Raw genomic sequence first — 24,735 nt, forward strand, 5'->3', positions numbered from 1 at the left:
GATTCTGGCACCCGCCTCCTGTATTTGTATAAGAAACGTTGGTGGCACAGTGCGCCCCCCCCCCCCCCCAATATAAGAAACATAATTGGTGGCTCAGTGCGCCCCCCCCCTAGTATAAGAAACGTTGGTGGCACAGTGCGCCCCCCCCAGTATAAGAAACATTGGTGGCTCAGTGGGAAGTGCCAATGAGGGTTAAAAAATAATTTAAAAAAATTAACTCACCTCCTCCAGTTGATCGCGTAGCTGCCGGTCTTTCTTCAGGACCTGTGGTGACGTCACTGAGTTCATCACATGATCCATTACCATGGTGATGGATCATGTGATGTATCATGTGATGAGCACAGTGATGTCACCACAGGTCCTTTGACAGGTCATGAAGAAAGAACAGAAGACGATCAATTGGAGGAGGTGAGTTAATTATTTTTTTATTTTTTAACCCTCATTGGCACTGCCCACTGCGCCACCAATGTTTATTATATTGAGGGGGGGCGCACTGCGCCACCAATGTTTATTATATTGAGGGGGGGCGCACTGCGCCACCAATGTTTATTATATTGAGGGGGGGCGCACTGCGCCACCAATGTTTATTATATTGAGGGGGCGCACTGCGCCAATGTTTATTATACTGGGGTGTTGGGGGGGCGCACTGCGCCACCAATGTTTATTATACTGGGGTGTTGGGGGGGCGCACTGCGCCACCAATGTTTATTATACTGGGGTGTTGGGGGGCGCACTGCGCCACCAATGTTTATTATACTGGGGTGTTGGGGGGGCACACTGCGCCACCAATATTTATTATACTGGGGTGTTGGGGGGGCGCACTGCGCCACCAATGTTTATTATACTGGGGTGTTGGGGGGGCGCACTGCGCCACCAATGTTTATTATACTGGGGTGTTGGGGGGGGCGCACTGTGCCACCAATGTTTATTATATTGGGGGGGCGCACTGCGCACAACGATGGGTTAGGGAAATTTCACAGCAGAGTGCGCATGCACTGGGAGCCTCGCCGGCGGTTAGGGTAGGGAAAAATTATGGGCCAGTGCACAGGTGCGGTGATCGGATGGATGTTCTCAGCAGGACACCGGCCGACACTGCGCATGCGCTGGGAGCCTCACCAGCGGTTAGGGTAGGGAAAAAGCACTGGCCCGTACATAATTTTTCCCTTCCCTAACCGCTGGTGAGGCTCCCGGTGCATGCGCAGTGTCGGCCGGTGTCCATCCGATCACTGCGCCTGCGCACTGGCCCATAGTTTTTCCCTACCCTAACCGCCGGCGAGACTCCTGGCGCATGCGCACTCTGCTGTGAAACTTCCCTAACCTGACGTTGTGCGCCTGCGCGGCGCTGCACACCTCCTCACGTCATGTCCGGTGCGACCGGAAGTGACGAGGGTAGGGAAATCTCACGAAGTAGGGAAGTATAACATTACACCGGCCTTTGGGGTGTGTGGGCTGGTAACTACTTGGTTGGATAGTCAGCCAGCCTATGCCATGATGCCAGCAACAAGCAGTGTTTTTTTTTTTTTTTGGGGGGGGGGGGGGGGGCGCCACAAGGTTAGCTCGCACAGGGCGCCTGGACACCTAAGGCCGGCCCTGATAGGCAGGATCGCATCATTGCCATCTATTGTAGAGCAGTGTAGTCAGGCCCCGTCCCCTCACCTTCCCAGGCAGCTCTGCAAGTGGAGGCAACTAGTCTTGTTCCCATTCATTCCCAAAGAACCTCTTTAATTATTTTAGACATAATGTATTTTTTTTTATTTCTTTATTTTAGCTGTTTTCATGATTTCTGTCCTCCTACTGTTTCTCGAGAATAGCAGCTCCCTGGGGAGAAGAAACCAGTATGTTCTCCAGTCCATAAAATAGCACTTAATGGAAGGAAGGCATAACTAGATAGACGTGCAGTGTCATCCCGATTCCCATCTACCTGATCTACTTCTTGTTTGTCTTGATCGATATGACACGCCAAGCTCGCTGCCTACGCACATCCGACCAGCTGTCTACCAATAGGTTCTCTACTAATCTTTGCCAAGCGAAGGAATAACTGGCACATAATGTATCATGCATTTAATATTAGCGTAACCCAGAAGTTTATTTCACCATTAAAGGGGTTATCTGGGGATTTATTTTTATTAAAATCTCATCTCGTCCACATTGGCGAGTTCTGCAAGAATTGCATTATGATAAATATCTTTACCTTACGCTCCATGGTCTAATGTTGCAGGCACTTCCGGGATCACGTGCCGTACATAGGGCATTTGATCCTAGCCCGGTTTCAACCCACAATGTACTAGGGTCGCGTCTGTGCAGTCAGTTAGCCTTGGGCGCTGTGAGCTGTCTGCACCTGAGGCTGCCTGTCTGCGCAGGAACAACCCGCGAACATTGTGGGATGAAACCAGGCTAGGATCAAGTGTATGGCACGTGTTCCCGGAATTGCCCGCAACATAATTAGACCACGAAGCACAGTGCTCACCCGTTATGGTTCAAAAATGTATTGTAATACAATTCTTGTAAGACTCGCTGCTGTGGGCGAGAGGAGATAAAAAAAAAAAGAAGATAAATCTTTTAAAGGGGTTGTTCAGTCTTACAGAAATAAAACTTAACCCCTTTAGGACACTTATTTCACCTTAAGGACCAGGCCATTTTTTGCAAATCTGACCAGTGTCACTTTAAGTGCTGATAACTTTAAAACGCTTTGACTTATCCAGGCCGTTCTGAGATTGTTTTTTCGGCACATATTGTACTTCATGACACTGGTAAAATGAAGTAAAAAAAATACCAAATTTACCAAAAAATTAAAGAAAATTGCAAATTTCCAAGTTTCAATTTCTCTACTTCTATAATACATAGTAATACCTCTAAAAATAGTTATTACTTTACATTCCCCATATGTCTACTTCATGTTTGGATCATTTTGGGAATGCTATTTTATTTTTTGGGGCTGTTACAAGGCTTAGAAGTTTAGAAGCAAATCTTAAAATTTTTCTGAAATTTTCAAAAACCCAATTTTTACGGACCAGTTCAGGTCTGAAGTCACTTTGCGAGGCTTACATAATAGAAACCACCCAAAAATTACCCCATTATAAAAACTACACCCCTCAAGGGTCCCGAAACCTCCAACAGGCCTAGGCCTGCTCCTCTACGGACACCTACTGGTGCGGCGGAGGCGGCTGGTGTTTCCACTCCGCCGCCCAGTTCCACTACTACAAAACCGGGATGCCTAAATCCCGAAGTCCCTTGGGAAATCACTGCCTACGCCCAGACGGCTTGGGAATACAAGTCCGCCATAGAGGAATGGGTCAAACAGGTGGTAGATGAGCCCCAGCCAGGAGACCCCAAACTTACCAGACGGACAGGGACAGTCCTATGGTTCTCCGTTGAGAGGGGAGTGGGATTCCTACAAGATAGCCACTCCGGGTCAGAAATCTTTGTGGGCCGCCGTTCAGTTAAGCGACATTATCTGCCACAGGCCCGTCACAATCTGTACGCAGGGGATCAGGTGGAGTACACCCCTATGCGTTCTGTTCAAGGACCCTTTGCGGCCGGTGTGACCCTGCTGACTAAACCATTGATCCCTACAGTTGCCCCAGAGACCTGGCAGGAAGACCCAGGCTCTGCAGGAAAGATCCGTTCTTTGCAAGAGACCCCAGATGGCAGGTTGCATTTCAGGGAGCAACCCCAGCCAGAACCTGCACCTCTTATTCCTGACTTGGCTGCACCACCAACACTGCGGGTGGGCCAGATAAACAATTCAGTGTTAACCTTCAACCCTAAGGTGCAACCCTATGTACTGCCCTGGAAGCAGCCTCAGGCGCCCCCTGTTTGCCTACCAGAGCCCCTTCAGCCGGAGGTTTTGAGCCCCTCTGCACCGGCTAGGGATTCCGGCTTGCACCATGTTACAGCTGCATTCTCCAGGCTGTCTGCACAGACAGTACCTACAACCACCACCAGAGGTCAGTGGCGTACCACTACTGCTGCGACCATGAGCTACCAGAGGCAAGAGCGCCCCCTGATGTGCTTTAGTAGCTCCAGCAGCGAGGAGGACATGGATGTCCTTCTCTAAATGCATCTTCCTTTAAAATAAGGACATTTGGGAGCCACGTCGTGGACTATTCCTGACGGGTGAGGACCCGTTGGCATTGTGTGCTTTTAACGTTTTTATTTCCAGGTTGCCCTATTTTGTCCTCACCCTGATGGTCATGAACAGTAGGGACTCCCCCCATCAGCATTTAACCCCTCATGTCCAAGTTCATCGTTTTATCCCCTTTCTCAGGTTACTTGATAGCCTTGTGGAACTATGGTTCTTAAATATGTGCTTTTACATGACATTTTATACATTGACATTTTACATTGACTTTTACAGTTTGCAGAGGATTCAACGTCAAGCACTTCAAGTCAAAGGACTCAAGTTATTTTTGAGCCTATCCTTGCATTGATAAAAGTGCACTACTTTTATTATAAAAAATGTTTTACCGCAACATAAAAGCTTGCACCCAAAGAAAGGACTCAAACGTGATTACCTGAGCTCTTTGTGATTTCCATTGCTATATTATTGCACTAATTACCAGTTTACCTGTTATGCAACGTTTAAGATAATATGGCCATTGTGTGTATTCTCTCCTAGGTGCCGCAATGTGAATTTATGCACTATTTGTGGTAATTGCACTTACCATTACACTGTAAATGTAGCAACTTACTCTTGTATGCCTTAATTTGACAGCTCTTATTCTCTCCTTCCTTTATACGGACTGCCTTCATACGGACGCTTAAAACTAATGGCCTACACCTAGTGCACAGGTAGGACCAAGTGGTAAGTCCAGGCAGGTCCAGTAACTACACGGGTAACCCCGCTGCTTCGGGAATCGTTAGAAGTCATAGACCGCTCCTTCCCGCTTGTTATATGTTCAGGATTGTCCCCATCCTGAGGTGTCTTATTTCCAGGAGTTTCATGGGATTATCATACCCTCCTCCTGTGACATTGCCAGAAGTGCATGGAGACGATAAATACCTCCCCTTCTGAGCCTTTGCCTAAGGTATAGTACCTCAAGCCTTAGAGACATATTTTAGCTACCCCTTAGTCACCATAGTGATCGTGCTTTAAGCCAAATTTCTCAGGCTTTGGTGCAGGAAAGGGATTACAGGATAAAGACACCCTTTCATTTGCGGGCATTCCATTACACAATGGTGGGACTACAAAGTAAAGACACCCCCATGCTTTCTTTGGTGTTTTAGGGCCAGAACACTTCAAAGTCAGTCAGTAATGTTTGCTTAGTGCAGTATTTGGTTCACTGGTTATACCAAGAGAAAGAAACTGTGTGTTGGACACCTTACTCTAGCGGGCAGGAACCTGGGGATAGCCGTTCTATGTTTGTCTTTGTATATCTTTATGTGTAATTCATGCAGCACTTTGTACTTATTGGGTACCCCAGAGCTGGTTCTTCTGGACCCAAGACTATTGCTGCAACTCATATGGATTAATGCTGCCTCCAGTAAAGACAAGTTGAATTATATTTAAAGTCTGGATCTTATTCATTGCTACCAAGTTCCTCAATTACTCCTATTAGCAACACACTCATTTATTGCAAGTGAGCCAGAATCCAGGAGTCCAGCCGTACCCAGGTAGGAGACACCGTTGACACTATACCTACTACCACACAGAGACATTACCTACTACCATACAGAGACATTACACCACTCTGGCATTCCTCACCTGGTACGTGAGTTGCAACACCTTAAAGGGCCCTGAGACTGTACCCTGCGCACGCTGCAATTGGCGTCACAATCAAAAAATATAGACTATTATACCCATATCCGGACCCACTGCATATTTTGGCGTCCGTGTAACCGTACCACGGTCCTGCTCATTGCAGATGATCTAACTGAAGATAAATACTGGCAAAAAAAAAAATTCATTCTGTATGTTGCACAAGTAGTGAGTAATGGAGATATAACGTACTTACTTTTTTGGAGTTGACACAAAGAGAGCATATAATTAATTTATCTTGGTTCAGATATTTCCAGTTACGTTCTGCACTTTGTAATGTAAAGGGGAAATTTTTGTTACAGATAGAAACTTGTACACCTTTGTATGATTTGATAGGAAATTTGGGGCAGAAGTTAAAAATTTCTAAACTTTATAAATTGCTTCTTGAATCACTCTTTAAAGGGAGTCTGTCATCAAAGTTTCACCTTTTTAACCCTTCCCATAGCTCTCCAGCAGCCTTACAGTTAATAAAAACGTTACCTTTATGAGCAATCCTGGACTTATAAAACCGGCAAAAAACATCTTAGTAGCATATGCAAATGAGGGCTCGCAAGTGCCCAGGGGCGGCGTTACCCTCGTAGGTGCCCAGCTAGCTCAGCCTTATCGTCGCTTCCCCCCACCCATCCTTTCCCTCTGACCGCCCATCTACTTACTTCTTGTTTCGCCGAGATCCCGCGCCTGCGCACTCAGTCCGTCGGCGCATGCGCACTGCGATGCCCATTCCTTGTACGGCATCACAGTAATTAATGCGCATGCGCCGATGGACCGCCTCCTTTGTGGTGTTTTCGCGCCGTTAGCCGGTGCATGCGCATTAATTACGGTGATGCCGTACAAGGAATGGGCATCGAAGTGCACATGCGCTGGCCGACGGACTGAGTGCGCAGGCACAGGATCTTGGCAAAACAAGAAGTAAGTAGATGGGCGGTCAGAGGGAAAGGATGGGCGGGGGGAAGCGACGATAAGGCTGAGCTAGCTGGGCACCTACGAGGGTAACGCCGCCCCTGGGCACTTACGAGCCCTCATTTGCATATGCTACTAAGATGTTTTTTGCCGGTTTTATAAGTCCAGGATTGCTCATAAAGGTAACGTTTTTATTAACTGTAAGGCTGCTGGAGAGCTATGGGAAGGGTTAAAAAGGTGAAACTTTGATGACAGACTCCCTTTAATGGTATACGTTCCCCCGGACAAAAGGCTTGAGGATCTGTTTTAAAGATCCAACCAGATGATTGGGGGAAAATAATGTCTTAAGATTAGTGTCACATAATTTGAATCATGTTTTGGTTCAATTTAATATCATACATAGAGTATATGTTACACCGGTTTGGCTTAATAAATGTGGGTTGAGAAATACGTCTAATTGCCCACGGTGCGATTCACACGGGGCTGATTATTTACACATGTTTTGGTTTTGTACACAACTTAGGCTACTTTCACACTGGCGTTTTGTTTTCCGTTTGTGAGATCCGTTCAGGGCTCTCACAAGCGGTCCAAAACTGATCAGTTTTGCCCTAATGCATTCTGAATGGATAAGGATCCGCTCAGAACGCATCAGTTTGCCTCCGTTTCACCTCCATTCTGCTCTCGAGGCGGACACCAAAACCCTGCTTGCAGCATTTTGGTGTCCGCCTGACGATGCGGAGGCAAACGGATCCGTCCTGACACACAATGTAAGTCAATGGGAACTGATACGTTTTCACTGACACAATGCAAAACGGATCCGACTTCCCCCCCCCCATTGACTTTCAATGGTGTTTAAGACGGATCCGTCTTGGCTATGTTAAAGATAATACAAACGGATCCGTTCTGAACGGATGCATGGGGTTGTATTGTTGGTGCGGATCCGTCTGTGCAGATCCAAGACGGATGCGCACCAAACGCGAGTGTGAAAGTAGCCTAACAGAATATTGGGATGCAATATATAAAACTTATCACCCAGAAACTGAAAATAGTGATTCCATATACGGTGGCATGTTGGATCCTGGGTGATTTTTCCAAAGTCAATTGTGATAAGTATAAAAAAAAATCCTCCTGATTAAAATACTGTTCGTGGCGAGACTTTTAATTACACGAGGATGGTTTTCACGAAATTCTCCCAGTGTGTATATATGGTTAAATCTGGTCAATAAGATTAAGAGATATGAAAAAATCCTATATAAACAAAGAAATGTTGAGGACAAATGGAATAAGGTATGGGGTATTTGGAAGTCTTAAGTCTTCCTGCTTTCACCCCACCGCCATCCCTACTCCGCTCTAGTGACGGCGAAGATAGGAGACGCATCACAAGGAAGGGGGAGGGGGGGGGGGGAGTTCTGGGACAGGGTTAATGTGGTTAAAATGAGAAATTTAATAATGTTGAAGATTAAGTTGTTTGGAAAATACTTTTGTATTCCTTTTTGTCAATAAATAAATGAAAGTAAAAATAAATAAATAAATAAATAAATACTTGTATGAAATAACAATTCTGAAACATCTTTTCTTATAATGCTGCATTCCTCCGTTCCTTTATTATTCCTCCCGAAAATTTATAAATAACTTGAAAACTGGGCACCACCCTCTCCTTGTCTGTACGCAGTCTGACATTTTCATTGGACACTGTAGGGACATACGCCCAAACTTGAAACGCGCAATTGTCAATTCACCTATAAATTTCTAGTACTAATAACAGAGGAATGGCCCAACACAGAGATGTAAGAGAAGATGCTTCATCATTAGTATCTCATGTAGATGGTAAATAAAATTATGGATACCCCAGAAAATTAAGCCAAGCCTGTCTAGAGTAAACCGCACTTACATTGTCGGCTCCTCACCTTATACATCCGGAAGGAATGGGAACATTTATATTTAATCATTTTAATATTTTCTACACAATCTCTGGGTGTAAAATGTACTGGAGGAATAGAATGAAACAAGTGTCGCCTCCCACAGGTCCAGTGGTTTCAGTGACTGGAGGGCCCCAGGGGAATGATTAATGTGGCAGAGCGGAGCCCTCGGTGAAGAGCACAATGACCTTATCTCTTACCTGTGAGTGGCAGAGGGCGCAGAGGCCGAGAAAGGGGAGCAGAGGAGAGGGCCTCATCCAGCTGCGGCAGCAAAAGAGATAAAAAGGTATCAGAAATCTTCAAAATATCAGTAACATCACTGCAAACTGGGTCTGCAGAGCATTGCATGAACTGTAACGTACTACATATAAACCTGCAGAGCATTGCATGTATTATAACGTACTACATACAGACCTGCACAGCATTGGGTGGACTTTAACATACTACATACACAACTGCTGAGCATTGCATGGACTGTAACGTACTACATATAGACCTGCAGAGCATTGCATGGGCTATAATGTACTACAAATAGACCTGCAGAGCATTGAATAGACTGTAATGTACTACATATAGACCTGCAGAGCATTGCATGGACTATAGCTAACTACATGTAGACCTGCTAAGCATTGCATGGACTATAACTTACTACATAAAGATCTGCAGAGCATTGCATGGACTACATATAGACCTGCAGAGCATTGAATAGACTGTAATGTACTACATATAGACCGGCAGAGCATTTAATAGACTGTAACGTACTACATACAGCCCTGCAGAGCATTGTATGGACTGTAATGTACTACATATAGACCTGCAGAGCATTTAATAGACTGTAACGTACTACATACAGCCTTGCAGAGCATTGAATGGACTGTAATGTACTTCATATAGACCTGCAGAGCATTGTATGGACTGTAATGTACTACATATAGACCTGCAGAGCATTGAATAGACTGTAATGTACTACATACAGCCCTGCAGAGCATTGTATGGACTGTAATGTACTACATATAGACCTGCAGAGCATTGTATGGACTGTAATGTACTACATATAGACCTGCAGAGCATTGAATGGACTGTAACGTACTACATATAGACCTGCAGAGCATTGTATGGACTGTAATGTACTACATATAGACCTGCAGAGCATTGAATAGACTGTAATGTACTACATACAGCCTTGCAGAGCATTGAATGGACTGTAACGTACTACATACAGCCCTGCAGAGCATTGAATGGACTGTAACGTACTACATATAGACCTGCAGAGCATTGAATGGTCTGTAACGTACTACATATAGACCTGCAGAGCATTGAATGGACTGTAACGTACTACATATAGACCTGCAGAGAATTGAATGGACTGTAACGTACTACAAATAGACCTGCAGAGCATTGTATGGACTGTAACGTACGACATATAGATCTGCAGAGCATTGCATGGACTGTAACGTACTACAAATAGACCTGCAGAGCATTGAATAGACTGTAATGTACTACATATAGACCGGCAGAGCATTTAATAGACTGTAACGTACTACATACAGCCCTGCAGAGCATTGTATGGACTGTAACGTACTACATATAGACCTGCAGAGCATTGTATGGACTGTAATGTACTACATATAGACCTGCAGAGCATTTAATAGACTGTAACGTACTACATACAGCCTTGCAGAGCATTGAATGGACTGTAACGTACTACATATAGACCTGCAGAGCATTGTATGGACTGTAACGTACTACATATAGACCTGCAGAGCATTGTATGGACTGTAATGTACTACATATAGACCTGCAGAGCATTGAATGGACTGTAACGTACTACATACAGCCCTGCAGAGCATTGAATGGACTGTAACGTACTACATACAGCCCTGCAGAGCATTGTATGGACTGTAACGTACTACATATAGACCTGCAGAGCATTGTATGGACTGTAATGTACTACATATAGACCTGCAGAGCATTGAATGGACTGTAACGTACTACATACAGCCCTGCAGAGCATTGAATGGACTGTAACGTACTACATACAGCCCTGCAGAGCATTGTATGGACTGTAACGTACTACATATAGACCTGTAGAGCATTGTATGGACTGTAATGTACTACATATAGACCTGCAGAGCATTGAATGGTCTGTAACGTACTACATATAGACCTGCAGAGCATTGAATGGACTGTAACGTACGACATATAGATCTGCAGAGCATTGCATGGACTGTAACGTACTACATATAGACCTGCAGAGCATTGAATGGACTGTAACGTACTACATATAAACTGCAGAGCATTGCATGGACTGTAATGTACTACATAAAGACCTGCAGAGCATTGAATGGACTGTAATGTACTACATTTAGACCTGCAGAGCATTGTATGGACTGTAACGTACTACATATAGACCTGCAGAGCATTGCATGGACTATAACTTACTACTTTCATATACATATTTTTTTTTAAAAAAGCAAAATAAATAATACCAACCAAGTTATTAACCTGTAATTTCACCTTGCCCTTAATTAATAAGATTACAATCTAAAGATGCATTTGTGTGCGGATAATTCTCAGAAGAGCCCTGAAGAACTGATCACATATTACACAATCTCTCCTACTCCAGGAGTGGGACTCTCATAAATAAATATCCAGAACAGACATGTAACCTTAATTATCGTTATAATTAATTCATGAACGTCTCTGATGCAGGAGGCTGAGTTCTAGAATATACAGCCAGGTCCATAAATATTGGGACATTGACACAATTCTAACATCTCTGGCTCTATACACCACCACAATGGATTTGAAATGAAACAAACAAGATGTGCTTTACCTGCAGACTGTCAGCTTTAATTTGAGGATATTTACATCCAGATCAGGTGAACGGTGCAGGAATTACAACAGTTTGCATATGTGCCTCCCACTTGTTAAGGGACCAAAAGTAATGGGACAATTGGCTTCTCAGCCGTTCCATGGCCAGGTGTGTGTTATTCCCTCATTATCCCAATTACAATGAGCAGATAAAAGGTACAGAGTTCATTTCACGTCTGCTATTTGCATTTGGAATCTGTTGCTGTCAACTCTCAAGATGAGATCCAAAGAGCTGTCACTATCAGTGAAGCAAGCCATCATTAGGCTGAAAAAACACAACAAACCCATCAGAGAGATAGCAAAAACATTAGGCCAAAACAACTGTTTGGAACATTCTTAAAAAGAAGGAACGCACCGGTGAGCTCAGCAACACCAAAAGACCCGGAAGACCACGGAAAACAACTGTGGTGGATGACCGAAGAATTCTTTCCCTGGTGAAGAAAACGCCCTTCACAACAGTTGGCCAGATCAAGAACACTCTCCAGGAGGTAGGTGTATGTGTGTCAAAGTCAACAATCAAGAGAAGACTTCACCAGAGTGAATACAGAGGGTTCACCACAAGATGTAAACCATTGGTGAGCCTCAAAAACAGGAAGGCCAGATTAGAATTTGCCAAACGACATCTAAAAAAGCCTTCACAGTTCTGGAACAACATCCTATGGACAGATGAGACCAAGATCAACTAGTACCAGAGTGATGGGAAGAGAAGAGTATGGAGATGGAAAGGAACTGCTCATGATCCTAAGCATACCACCTCATCAGTGAAGCATGGTGGTGGTAGTGTCATGGCGTGGGCATGTATGGCTGCCAATGGAACTGCTTCTCTTGTATTTATTGATGATGTGACTGCTGACAAAAGCATCAGGATAAATTCTGAAGTGTTTCGGGCAATATTATCTGTTCATATTCAGCCAAATGCTTCAGAACTCATTGGACGGCGCTTCACAGTGCAGATGGACAATGACCCAAAGCATACTGCAAAAGCAACCAAAGAGTTTTTTAAGGGAAAGAAGTGGAATGTTAGGCAATGGCCAAGTCAATCACCGGACCTGAATCCGATTGAGCATTTCACTTGCTGAAGGCAAAACTGAAGGGAAAATGCCCCAAGAACAAACAGGAACTGAAGACAGTGGCAGTAGACGCCTGGCAGAGCATCACCAGGGATGAAACCCAGCGTCTGGTGATGTCTATGCGTTCCAGACTTCAGGCTGTAATTGACTGCAAAGGATTTGCAACCAAGTATTAAAAAGTGAAAATTTGATTTATTAATATTATTCTGTCCCATTACTTTTGGTCCCTTAACAAGTGGGAGGCACAGATGCAAACTGTTGTAATTCCTGCACCGTTCACCTGATTTGGATGTAAATCCCCTCAAATTACAGCTGACAGTCTGCAGGTAAAGCACATCTTGTTCGCTTCATTTCAAATCCATTGTGGTGGTGTATAGAGCCAAAAATGTTGGAATTGTGGCGATGTCCCAATATTTATGGACCTGACTGTACGTATTCTGGGTTGGATGGCGGTTTAACATAGAAGTAACACGTCACACATCTGTGATGACATCCGTGGCAAGATGATCAATGATGAGATGTTGGTGAAGACTCTGTGTTTGGTCGGTGTGTCTGTTTTTTGTCCTTTCATATGTCATCCATATTCCGCAGACACTGTTAGGCTAAAAATTAATTTCCAGAGCATGATCTAGCAACGATCTATGAAAACCATGGACCAAACAGCCGTGTTTTGTCTGTGGTTTTCACAGAACCATAGACTATAATGTGCAAAAGGGATCCGTAATCACGAACACAAATAGGGCATGTGTCCATAGTGTCACCACAGACCCAAGGTCCGTGGAAAACCACTAATGTAATGTGTCAATGGATACAGGTGCTGTCTGTGGAGAACATGGTCGGCACACGACCGTAATTCACTGATGTGTGAAAGAGGCCTTATTTCACATGGTGAAGTGTTGGACCAAACTAATGAACATTAATGCTATTGCCAAGGGTCAGAAGTGCACCATCCATGAGGTAAGTTGAGATCTTTGCTTCAGGTAACAGAGTGTTCTTGACTAAATTGGAGTTTTCCCTTCTATAATTTGGGGAAAAAGACGGAGTGTCAATTCACTTACAAAAGCTTATCTTCTGGGCCAGTCTACTGGTCCTCTCGAGCCACCAAGAAATGACAGGTCCCAGTGGTAGAACCGTCACAATACTCGTGCTTCTGTAAATGGACCAGTAGTGTGAGAATTGTGTCTGAGAGATTGACCCCTTCTTATATTACAGTCCATCCACTTGAATGGCTGCGCTGTCATACCACATTTCACCTGTAGTGGCCACTGCAGGGAAAAGGTATAGCTGGCTGCAACTTCCTCCAGAGATAGCTGCTGATCGCCAGGTGGTTTTGTATACCAGACCCTCTTTGACAAGCTGTCTGGCCAACTTCAGTACAAAAAGGGGTTGTCATGGTTTTTCATTGACTTGACCACTACCATAACAGTGAGTGTCCAACAGAGTAAGCTTCTAATGGAGCTATGAGGCCTGATGAGAGATGGTCCTATTGTAAGGGTGTAAGCATTTTTCACCAATGCTATTGAATGTAAAGTGTATTATGCCTGCAATGTCTCTCTTCTGCCAGTAGATGGCGAGTACATATAAAATTACAATGGAGTTGTTCAGTATAGGAAAATTTATATATGTTTTGCATTTTAAAGTTCAAGTAATGCTAATTTAGGGGCTTAGTAAGACCCTCAAAAGGATGATAATGAACTGTAAATGCAGGTTTGAGGCTGCACTTAGAAAATGACTTGCTGCATCACAGTCTCCCTGTGTAGGCGAGGGGTTTCCTGGCAGAGCAGGAAGGGACCAGACGGAGGCTGCCTGGTGAATGCTGAGGATGTCAGGAGAGAACCTCTGTGGAGCCTGGAAGAGGATTTACAGGTCACAGGGGAGTCTGGCAACCGCACCAAGGGAATATTCGCAGCAACGATTCTGGGAATCACGTGACTGTATGGTCCAGTTCGGGAGTGGACAGGTGTATCAGGAAAAAGCATTAAGAGACTGCCAAGAACTGGAAGTGCGGTTTTGCTGCTTCACATCACACGACACGTTACCAGTGACATTTTGGATATACCAGAAAGCTACAAGACACATACTCCACTTTCCTTTGGATTACAAATAGTATTGCACAATACTTAGGGTGCACCCCAACGAGAAGATCACTCAGGAACATTCAGGCGCAGCTACGCTGCTTTATGGAATTTGGGGACATTTCGCAATAGCTGGTTTTAGGCAGTATTATCCTAACTGTGTGTTCATGCTCTGTTACCATTCTGTTTATGTATGCTCAGCTACAGATATAGCATCGCTAGCGCTCCCTTCAGAATCGCGGCAGCGCAAAGCGATTTCCAATTCAATTAGCAAACCCGAATCGCGTAAATAGCCATTGAGAAAATTCAGGGTGCAATGTTGGTTTGTGAACACCAGATGGCGCATGGAACTACAGTCAGTAGTGCAGGTAAAGTGCAGGTTATTTTCCTGCTGCAGACCCTTTCACTGCTGGTGCTTTTCACTGCGCTTCTGGTGGAGTACGTGTTTATTAACTAAAATCAGGACAATAGCTATCTTATTTAATCTGTTTTGTCCATAGTGATAGTGCCAATATTACAATAAAAGATGGACACTTTACTTTCAGTGAGTCCGCGATCCCGAGATAACACCTGGTGTTATCAAAATCCAATCCACTTGTACAGTCACAGATCTAAAGACATACTGTACATACGCACAGCCTTTTGTCATTCATGTCTTCTTTTTAATTTATGGATTGTCCTTGTGCACGTTTTTTATTCCCCTAACAGTGATTTGTTAATAACAGGCTAGGCTGAGACGCCCTATAAATAAATACCATACACTACTGACCCTGTATGGAACACTAGATATACAGTATATAGCTATATACCTGATATCTAATTTCATCATCCCCAGCAGTTATATTTCTATCTATGCCCCCTTTTGCCTAAATGCCAGTATCGCTATATCAGGATAATACACACATCTCCTGCAGCCTGGTCCTTATAAATACTGTACACTGTACCTTCCATCTCATCTCCTAACAGATCCTCCTCCCCACACAGAGTTACAGTAACGGTAGGCACAGTACTTTCTTATTTAATGTGTTTTGTCCATAGCGATAGTGCCAACATTAGAATAAAAAAATAGACACTTTACTTTCAGTGAATCCTCGAACCCAAGATATGTATGGGGTTGTATAGGGTTTTTCTGTGTTGGCTCCACTGCTTATCTGTATTAGATCCTATTGTAGCCATACTGAGGGTGTAAAGTAACACCATATAGTGCGTACAAAAAATAGTGGTAGGTTGTGGTGGCTCACCATATAGTGTTAAACAGACTCCCTCACTTGTTCACAAATAGCCAAACATGTGATAATGAAGGGCGGCATTAACATATGAATCGCGATTTGCATCTAAATACCTTCAGTGTTTAGGGAATAAGAAAGTTATTAGAGAATGTCCCAATTTCAAATAATAAGATCGTTTTCTTCAAGTATGTCAGATACACAATCTATATTATTGCATTCATCAGTTTTTTTTATCCTTTAAGTGTATAATGCTATTCTTAATGTTGGATCTCTTTCTCCACAATTGTGCAATGGAAACCTAATATGAATTATGATGTTAACACTGACACCATTAAAACAAATAATATTTGCACATAACTGCCCCCTGCTGCTGTAATGACCGACGTCACGCACAGGGAGGAAAACAGGGAAAGCCCTGCCCAAGGGAGAGGGAAAGGTGGTGACCCCTAACTCACCTTGCGGCTGGCACCTGACGTCCCTAGGCGGGTTCCTCACCCGTGCTGCGATCACGTGCCTAAACCCTGGCTTTCCCTAATATGAGCCCTAGATAGTGAACAGGCCGGTGGGATCGCTAGTCCGCACCACTATCACTAAGAGGGAAACACCAGGGAGAGGACAGACAAATACAGACAAACACATACACCCAGGTGGGCGACCACAGCAGTCCACAAAGGTCCAACAGGGATCCGGAGGGTAGCGTTCTGGACCAACTACCAGAGAACGCAGCAACACAGCTCCAGAAGGTCAGAATAGATGTCCAGGCAGGAAGCTCTATCTCTGGCAACCAGAGAAGTGTGAGAGGGGAATATAAGGAGGTCTGGGAGTGCTGGACAAGGAACAGCTGAGGGGAAGGAGCTACGGATCCCTGAGTGAGCCAAAAGGGTTTGCAAAGCAAACCCAGAAAGCTACCATAAGGAAAACAGCCCTATCTTAAATAGAGCGTGCAGCCAACCGCTGCGACTTCCTGACCCCGGGTATAACGGAGTCAGGCGTGGTTCTCGATACCCTCGTGACAGTACCCCCTCTGGACACTCAGGACCAGGTCTCTCAGGATGAGAGGCATGAAAAACCCGAACTAACCTGTCGGCGTTTACCTCAGACGCAGGAACCCACATTCTTTCCTCGGGACCGTAACCTCTCCAATGCACCAGATATTGAAGAGAGCGGCGGACCCGACGAGAATTAACAATTTTGGATATCTGAAATTCTAGATTACCATCCACGACAACAGGAGGGGGTGGCAGCGGTGATGGTTCTAGAGGTGGAACATACTTCTTGAGTAACGACTTATGAAAGACATTATGAATTTTAAAAGTCTGAGGTAACTCCAGGCGAAAAGCCACGGGGTTGATGATGGCTACAATTTTGTAAGGGCCAATAAACCTAGGACCCAGTTTCCAAGAGGGAACCTTCAATTTAATATTCCTAGTAGACAACCACACATAGTCATTCACTCCTAGGTCCGGACCTGGCGACCGTCTCTTATCAGCCATGCATTTGTATTTACCTCCCATATTTTTCAAGTTAGCTTGCACCTTCTGCCATATCGATGAAAGAGATGACGAAAACCGTTCCTCTTCGGGAACCCCAGAAAACCCCCCCTCTTTGAAAGTACAGAATTGGGGATGAAAACCATATGCACCAAGAAATGGTGACTTGCCAGTGGATTCCTGACGACGATTATTTATGGCAAACTCAGCTAACGGTAAATATGATGACCACACCTCTTGGTTTTCAGACACAAAACATCTTAGATATGTCTCAAGGTTTTGGTTGGTACGCTCAGTCTGTCCATTCGACTGAGGATGGAAAGCAGAGGAAAAGGACAAGTGTACCCCCAAACGAGAACAAAAAGCTTTCCAAAATTTAGAAATAAACTGGGTACCCCGATCCGAAACCACATCGGAGGGGACCCCGTGAAGCTTCACGATTTCACTGACGAATACCTGAGCAAGAGTCTTAGCATTAGGTAGTGCGGGTAACGCAATGAAGTGTACCAATTTGCTAAACCTGTCCACTACTACCAAAATAACTGTTTTACCCGCAGACAAAGGTAAGTCAGTGATAAAATCCATTGACAGATGTGTCCATGGTCTATTGGGAATGACGAGTGGTAATAGAGACCCTGCAGGACGTGTATGTGAAACTTTTGCGCGCGCACAGGTAGAACAAGAAGACACAAAATCCAATACATCCTGACGCAACCTTGGCCACCAAAAACGACGAGATAATAGCTCCAAGGTTGCTTTACTACCCGGGTGCCCAGCAAGTGCCGAATTATGATGTTCCTTTAATAATTCGAAACGTAGGTTCAACGGTACAAACAATTTCTCTGAGGGGCAAGAGACCGGGGCGTCCCCCTGGGCCTCTAACACCTTCCCCTCCAAAACAGAGTGTACCGTAGAAACAACCAGGGCCGGACTGGGGATAAAAACCAGCCCTGGAAAAAGTTGCACACCAGCCCCACAGCATTGCGTCATTATTTACTTGTTTATAATAGGAGAAAGCATTCATTTTAAAACACGTGTGTAAACACGATTATGAACTTTGCCCCACGATAGCTCTTTTGTAGAACCCCCATAAAAACTTACAATTACTTGACTTGGCCCTTGGGGATCTCGGACGCCACTTCAACACTTGGCCGGGGGCTCGGCGGAGCTGATGTTGTGCTTTATCCTAATGAGAAAGATTTCATAATAAGGATATGGAGAAGGGGCAGAGGGATAGCAGAGCAGGGAGAGGCTGGTGCTGCTACTAGGGGGTCATACCATGGGGGAGTAATAAAGCCCACCATAATGCCCCCCCAGTAGTAATAATTCTCCTTATAATATGCAAAACATACCCCTTTGTAATGCCCCCAGTTGAGCTAATGTTCCCATAATGTGCCAATATAAAATACCCCTTCTCAGTGCCCCCGTAGATGACCCCCATAGTGCTCCCCCCCTTCCCCATAGTACCCACCATAATGTGTCCCAGTATAAAATGCCCCTATACAGAGCCCCCCATATAAAATATCTTTTTAGCCTCAGTAGATGCCCCTATAGTGCCCCCCAATAATCTGCAGTAAGATGTGCCCCCATAGATGCCCCAAATCATGTGCCAGAAATAAGAGCCCCCCACCATCATGTGCCAGAAATAAGAGCCCCCCACCATCATGTGCCAGTAGCCAGAGCCCCCCCCCATATCATGTGCCAGTAGCCAGAGCCCCCCCATATCATGTGCCAGTAGCCCCCCCATATCATGTGCCAGTAGCCCCCCCATATCATGTGCCAGTAGCCCCCCTTATCATGTGCCAGTAGCCCCCCCATATCATGTGCCAGTAGCCAGAGTGCCCCCAATCATGTGCCAGAAATAAGAGCCCCCCCACCATCATGTGCCAGTAGCCAGAGCCCCCCATATCATGTGCCAGTAGCCAGAGCCCCCCCATATCATGTGCCAGTAGCCAGAGCCCCCCCATTATCATGTGCCAGTAGCCAGAGCCCCCCCATTATCATGTGCCAGTAGCCAGAGTGCCCCCATATCATCATGTGCCAGTAGCCAGAGTGCCCCCATATCATCATGTGCCAGTAGCCAGAGTGCCCCCATATCATCATGTGCCAGTAGCCAGAGTGCCCCCATATCATCATGTGCCAGAGTGCCCCCATATCATCATGTGCCAGAGTGCCCCCATATCATCATGTGCCAGTAGCCCCCCCCATATCATGTGCCAGTAGCCCCCCCATATCATGTGCCAGTAGCCCCCCCATATCATGTGCCAGTAGCCAGAGTGCCCCCAATCATGTGCCAGAAATAAGAGCCCCCCCACCATCATGTGCCAGTAGCCAGAGCCCCCCATATCATGTGCCAGTAGCCAGAGCCCCCCCATATCATGTGCCAGTAGCCAGAGCCCCCCCATATCATGTGCCAGTAGCCAGAGTGCCCCCATATCATGTGCCAGTAGCCCCCCCATATCATGTGCCAGTAGCCCCCCTTATGGGCCAGTAGCCCCCCTTATCATGTGCCAGTAGCCCCTCTTATCATGTGCCAGTAGCCCCCCTTATCATGTGCCAGCCCAGTAGTCCCCCCTTATCATGTGCCAGCCCAGCCCAGTAGCCCCCCTTATGTGCCAGCCCAGCCCAGTAGCCCCCCTTATGTGCCAGCCCAGCCCAGTAGTCCCCCCTTATCATGTGCCAGCCCAGCCCAGTAGTCCCCCCATTATCATGTGCCAGCCCAGCAGTCCCCCCTTATCATGTGCCAGCCCAGCCCAGTAGCCCCCCTTATCATGTGCCAGCCCAGCCCAGTAGTCCCCCCATTATCATGTGCCTGCCCAGTAGCCCCCCTTATCATGTGCCTGCCCAGTAGCCCCCCTTATCATGTGCCAGCCCAGCAGTCCCCCCCTTATCATGTGCCAGCCCAGTAGCCCCCCTTATCATGTGCCAGCCCAGCCCAGTAGCCCCCCTTATCATGTGCCTGCCCAGTATTGTACCTATATTAAAAAAAAAAAAAAAAAGAATACACTTATACTTACCTCCAGCAATGTGATGCGATGCAGGCCGCCTCTTCCGTCTGTGTCCCTCGCTATACGGCAGTCAGGTGACGCGATGACGTCATCGCGCCGCCTGCACCGGCCTCTGATAGGCTGCCAGCACTAGGCCGGCAGCCTATCAGAGGAACAGGAGGGGACACACCTCTCCCTCCTCTGCCGCAGCACAGGCAATACAGATGACTATGGAGATGAGCGCTTCCGCAATGGAAGCGCTCATCTCCTGCTCTGCCCAGCCGCCGGCCGCGGCCGCCCCCACTTGTCACCAGGGCCGCGGCCTTGCGGCACTCAGGCTTGCCGGCCCACCGGGAAATTTCCTGGTATCCCGGCAGGCCAGTCCGGCCCTGGAAACAACCACTCCTCTTTGAAGAATGGGTACCGGATCACTCACATTACCCCCTCCAGGGAAACAACGAGATAGTGCATCAGCCTTGGTGTTCTTTGCCCCAGGACGATAGGTAATCACAAAGTTAAACCTGGTAAAAAATAGCGACCACCTAGCCTGTCTAGGGGTGAGACGCTTAGCTGATTCGAGGTACAGAAGATTTTTGTGGTCCGTAATCACAGTGACGGGGTGGACTGCCCCCTCTAAAAAGTGACGCCACTCCTCAAACGCAAGTTTAATAGCTAATAGTTCCCTATTGCCAATATCGTAGTTCTTTTCTGCTGCAGATAGTTTTTTAGAAAAGAAAGCACAAGGACGCCATTTGCCAGGAGACGGACCCTGAGACAGCACCGCCCCCACTCCCACCTCTGACGCATCTACCTCGACAATAAAAGGCTGGGAGACATCAGGTTGGATTAGTACAGGTGCCGAGGTAAACCTCTCTTTTAGAGAGGAAAAAGCAACTTTAGCGGCGTCAGACCATTTGGAAAAATCAGTCCCCTTCCTAGTCATGTCAGTAAGCGGTTTTACAATAAGTGAATAATTTTTAATGAATTTCCTATAGAAATTCGCGAAGCCCAAGAACCGTTGTAGTGCTTTGAGGTTCTCAGGAAGATCCCAATCTAAAATTGCCTGGACCTTCCTAGGATCCATACGGAAACCTGACGCAGATAAAAAATAACCCAGGAATTGTATCTCCTGAACGGCGAAGACACATTTTTCAATTTTCGCATATCATTCATTCGTCCGTAGGACCTGCAGTACTTGTCTGACATGCACCTCATGTGTTTTCAGATCGGACGAATAAATTAAAATATCATCTAGGTATATTACCACAAACCTGCCGATTAGATGACTAAAAATGTCATTAACGAAATGTTGAAAGACGGCAGGAGCATTGGTCAGACCGAAAGGCATAACTAGATTTTCATAATGCCCCTCAGGGGTGTTAAACGCTGTCTTCCACTCATCCCCCTCCTTAATACGAATCAGATTGTAGGCACCCCTAAGATCAAGTTTGGAGAACCACCTAGCACCCGCAATCTGATTAAACAGGTCAGGAATGAGAGGAAGAGGGTATGGGTCTCGGATGGTTATCCGATTTAATTCGCGAAAATCTAGGCAAGGACGCAGGCCCACATCTTTCTTTTTAACGAAGAAAAACCCTGCAGCCACGGGTGAAGAAGAGGGTCTGATGTGTCCCTTAGCCAAGCTCTCTGGGATATAATCTTTCATGGCTTGTCTCTCTGGACCCGAAAGATTATACAACCTGGTCTTGGGTAATTTTGCGCCGGGAATAAAGTTAACCGGGCAATCATAAGGACGATGAGGTGGTAACTTCTGACAACCCTTTTCAGAAAAAACATCCTCAAAATCCGAAATAAATGTAGGTAGGGCAGTTATGGAGGCGACTAAGCAATTGCTATTTAAGCAATTTTCTCTGCACTGCTCACTCCACTCCAATATCTCCCTGGCCTGCCAATCCACCACTGGATTGTGCGCTACCAACCAGGGAAGACCCAGCACTACCGGAGTGGGAAGCCCCTCCAGAACATAACCTGAAAGCATCTCGTTATGGTGGTTCCCTACCCGAAGGTGTAAATTATGAACCATGTGGGTGAGGTTTCTCTGAGACAGGGGAGCAGAATCAATAGCGAATATGGGAATAGGTCTCTGTAGCGTACAGAGAGACAAACCCAAAGTGCGGGCAAAATGGGCATCTATCAAATTTACCCCTGCTCCACTGTCTAGAAAGAAAGAAATAGTCTCCGTCTTATCACCAAAAATAATAACCGCTGGCAACACAAATTGCGATGTACGTATGGAGGAAACGTATACCCCCCGGCTGACATCCTCCACACAGCCTGGGGTTAGTAGTTTTTCTGACGGTCTTTTGTTTCTGAGGAAAGAAGGACAGACATTAATGAAATGACCCCTCTCCCCACAAAAAAAACAAACCCCACGCCTATGGCGAGCCTCAGGAGGACGGACCTGACGAGTAGTTCCTCCTAGCTGCATAGGCTCGTCTAGGTCCGTACAGACTAACTGCTGCTTGGGAGGGGTTACCAATTGCTCCGGATTTTTCAACCTGTCCCTAAGGCGTCTCTCTATACGGATAGAAAGGGACATAACCGCATCAAGGGAAAAGGGGGTCTCATATAATGCAAGCGCATCCTTAACCCTTTCGGATAACCCAGAGCAGAACTGACTCCTGAGAGCCGGGTCGTTCCATTGGGTATCCGTAGCCCACCTACGGAATTCAGAGCAATACTCCTCTACCGGCCGCTCTCCTTGTAAGAGTCTCCGTAATCTTGATTCAGCCAGGGCGACTCGGTCAGGGTCATCATATATGAGACCCAAGGCCCCGAAAAACTCATCCACTGACCGAAGAGCCTGGGAATCAGTAGGTAAAGAGAACGCCCAGGACTGCGGATCCCCCTGCAGCAGGGAAATAACAACCCCCACCCGCTGATCTTCATTACCAGAGGAGTAAGGGCGCAGTTTAAAATATAACTTACAGGCCTCACGGAATGTCAAAAACTTGTCCCTTCCCCCAGAAAATCTGTCAGGGAGAGGGACCTTTGGTTACCAGTAGCAACCGCTGGGCTTGCAGTCAGTTGCAATCGCTGCTGTTGCTGGAGGACCGACGCCTTCAATCCTGCCACCTCCAAAGACAGGCCATGAAATTGTTTGGACAGAGCAGCAATTTGATCCATACTGGATTCTAAGTAGGTAAAAAAAATAATTGTTATTTATTTTTTTACCTACACAAAATAAGGGCCAGAGATAATGTAATGACCGACGTCACGCACAGGGAGGAAAACAGGGAAAGCCCTGCCCAAGGGAGAGGGAAAGGTGGTGACCCCTAACTCACCTTGCGGCTGGCACCTGACTGCCCTGACGTCCCTAGACGGGTACCTCACCCGTGCGGCGATCACGTGCCTAAACCCTGGCTTTCCCTATTATGAGCCCTAGATAGTGAACGGGCCGGTGGGATCGCTAGTCCGCACCACTATCAGTAAGAGGGAAACACCAGGGAGAGGACAGACAAATACAGACAAACACATACACCCAGGTGGGCGACCACAGCAGTCCACAAAGGTCCAACAGGGATCCGGAGGGTAGCGTTCTGGACCAACTACCAGAGAACGCAGCAACACAGCTCCAGAAGGTCAGAATAGATGTCCAGGCAGGAAGCTCTATCTCTGGCAACCAGAGAAGTGTGAGAGAGGAATATAAGGAGGTCTGGGAGTGCTGGACAAGGAACAGCTGAGGGGAAGGAGCTACGGATCCCTGAGTGAGCCAAAAGGGTTTGCAAAGCAAACCCAGAAAGCTACCATAAGGAAAACAGCCCTATCTTAAATAGAGCGTGCAGCCAACCGCTGCGACTTCCTGACCCCGGGTATAACGGAGTCAGGCGTGGTTCTCGATACCCTCGTGACAGCTGCCTGGCAGCACCCGATCTCGCACAATTAACCCCTCAGGTGCTGCACCTGATGGGTTAATTGTGCGGATCTCAGCCCCCTGATCGGGTGCTGCCAGGCAGCAGGGGCCAGACCCCCCTCTCTCCCCAGTATTAAAAGCATTGGTGGCCAGTGCGACCCCCCCTCCCTCCCTCCCCAGTATTAAAAGCATTGGTGACAGTGCGGCCCCCCCCCCTCCCTCCCTCCCTCCCCAGTATTAAATGCATTGGTGACAGTGCGGCCCCCCCCCTTCCTCCCTCCCCAGTATTAAAAGCATTGGTGGCCAGTGCGGCCCCCCCAGTATTAAAAGCACTCTGGTGAACAGCTAGCGGGGTTAAAAATAGGGCTGGAGGAGTTAAAAATTTATAAAAAATTCTTTGGAACTTAGCACTCCCTGCCCATCCCCCACCCCTTGGTGTTTTTAATAAGAGTAACAATGGAGCTGGACCCTCCGTGTTAGAGTAGGTCCCACCTGATAAGAAGCTACCTTGTCGTCTGGTAGGTGGGCCCGACATATTTTTGATCACTAATATGCGCTA

The 24,735-nt window shown here is 46.4% G+C and overlaps 1 protein-coding gene across 1 annotated transcript in view; it reads right to left on the reverse strand.

Moving 5' to 3' along the window:
- LOC121008959 (glucagon receptor-like) overlaps positions 1 to 8,835 on the reverse strand; it is a 33,050-nt gene extending 24,215 nt beyond the window's left edge. The window contains exon 1 of the mRNA XM_040441797.1: positions 8,778 to 8,835. Coding sequence (XP_040297731.1) covers positions 8,778 to 8,834 — 57 coding nt within the window. The 5' untranslated portion in view covers position 8,835. The remainder of the gene's footprint in view (positions 1 to 8,777) is intronic.
- Positions 8,836 to 24,735: the final 15,900 nt, after the last annotated feature.

Source organism: Bufo bufo, chromosome 7 (genome assembly GCF_905171765.1).
Source record: "Bufo bufo chromosome 7, aBufBuf1.1, whole genome shotgun sequence".
Lineage (NCBI taxonomy): Eukaryota > Metazoa > Chordata > Amphibia > Anura > Bufonidae > Bufo > Bufo bufo.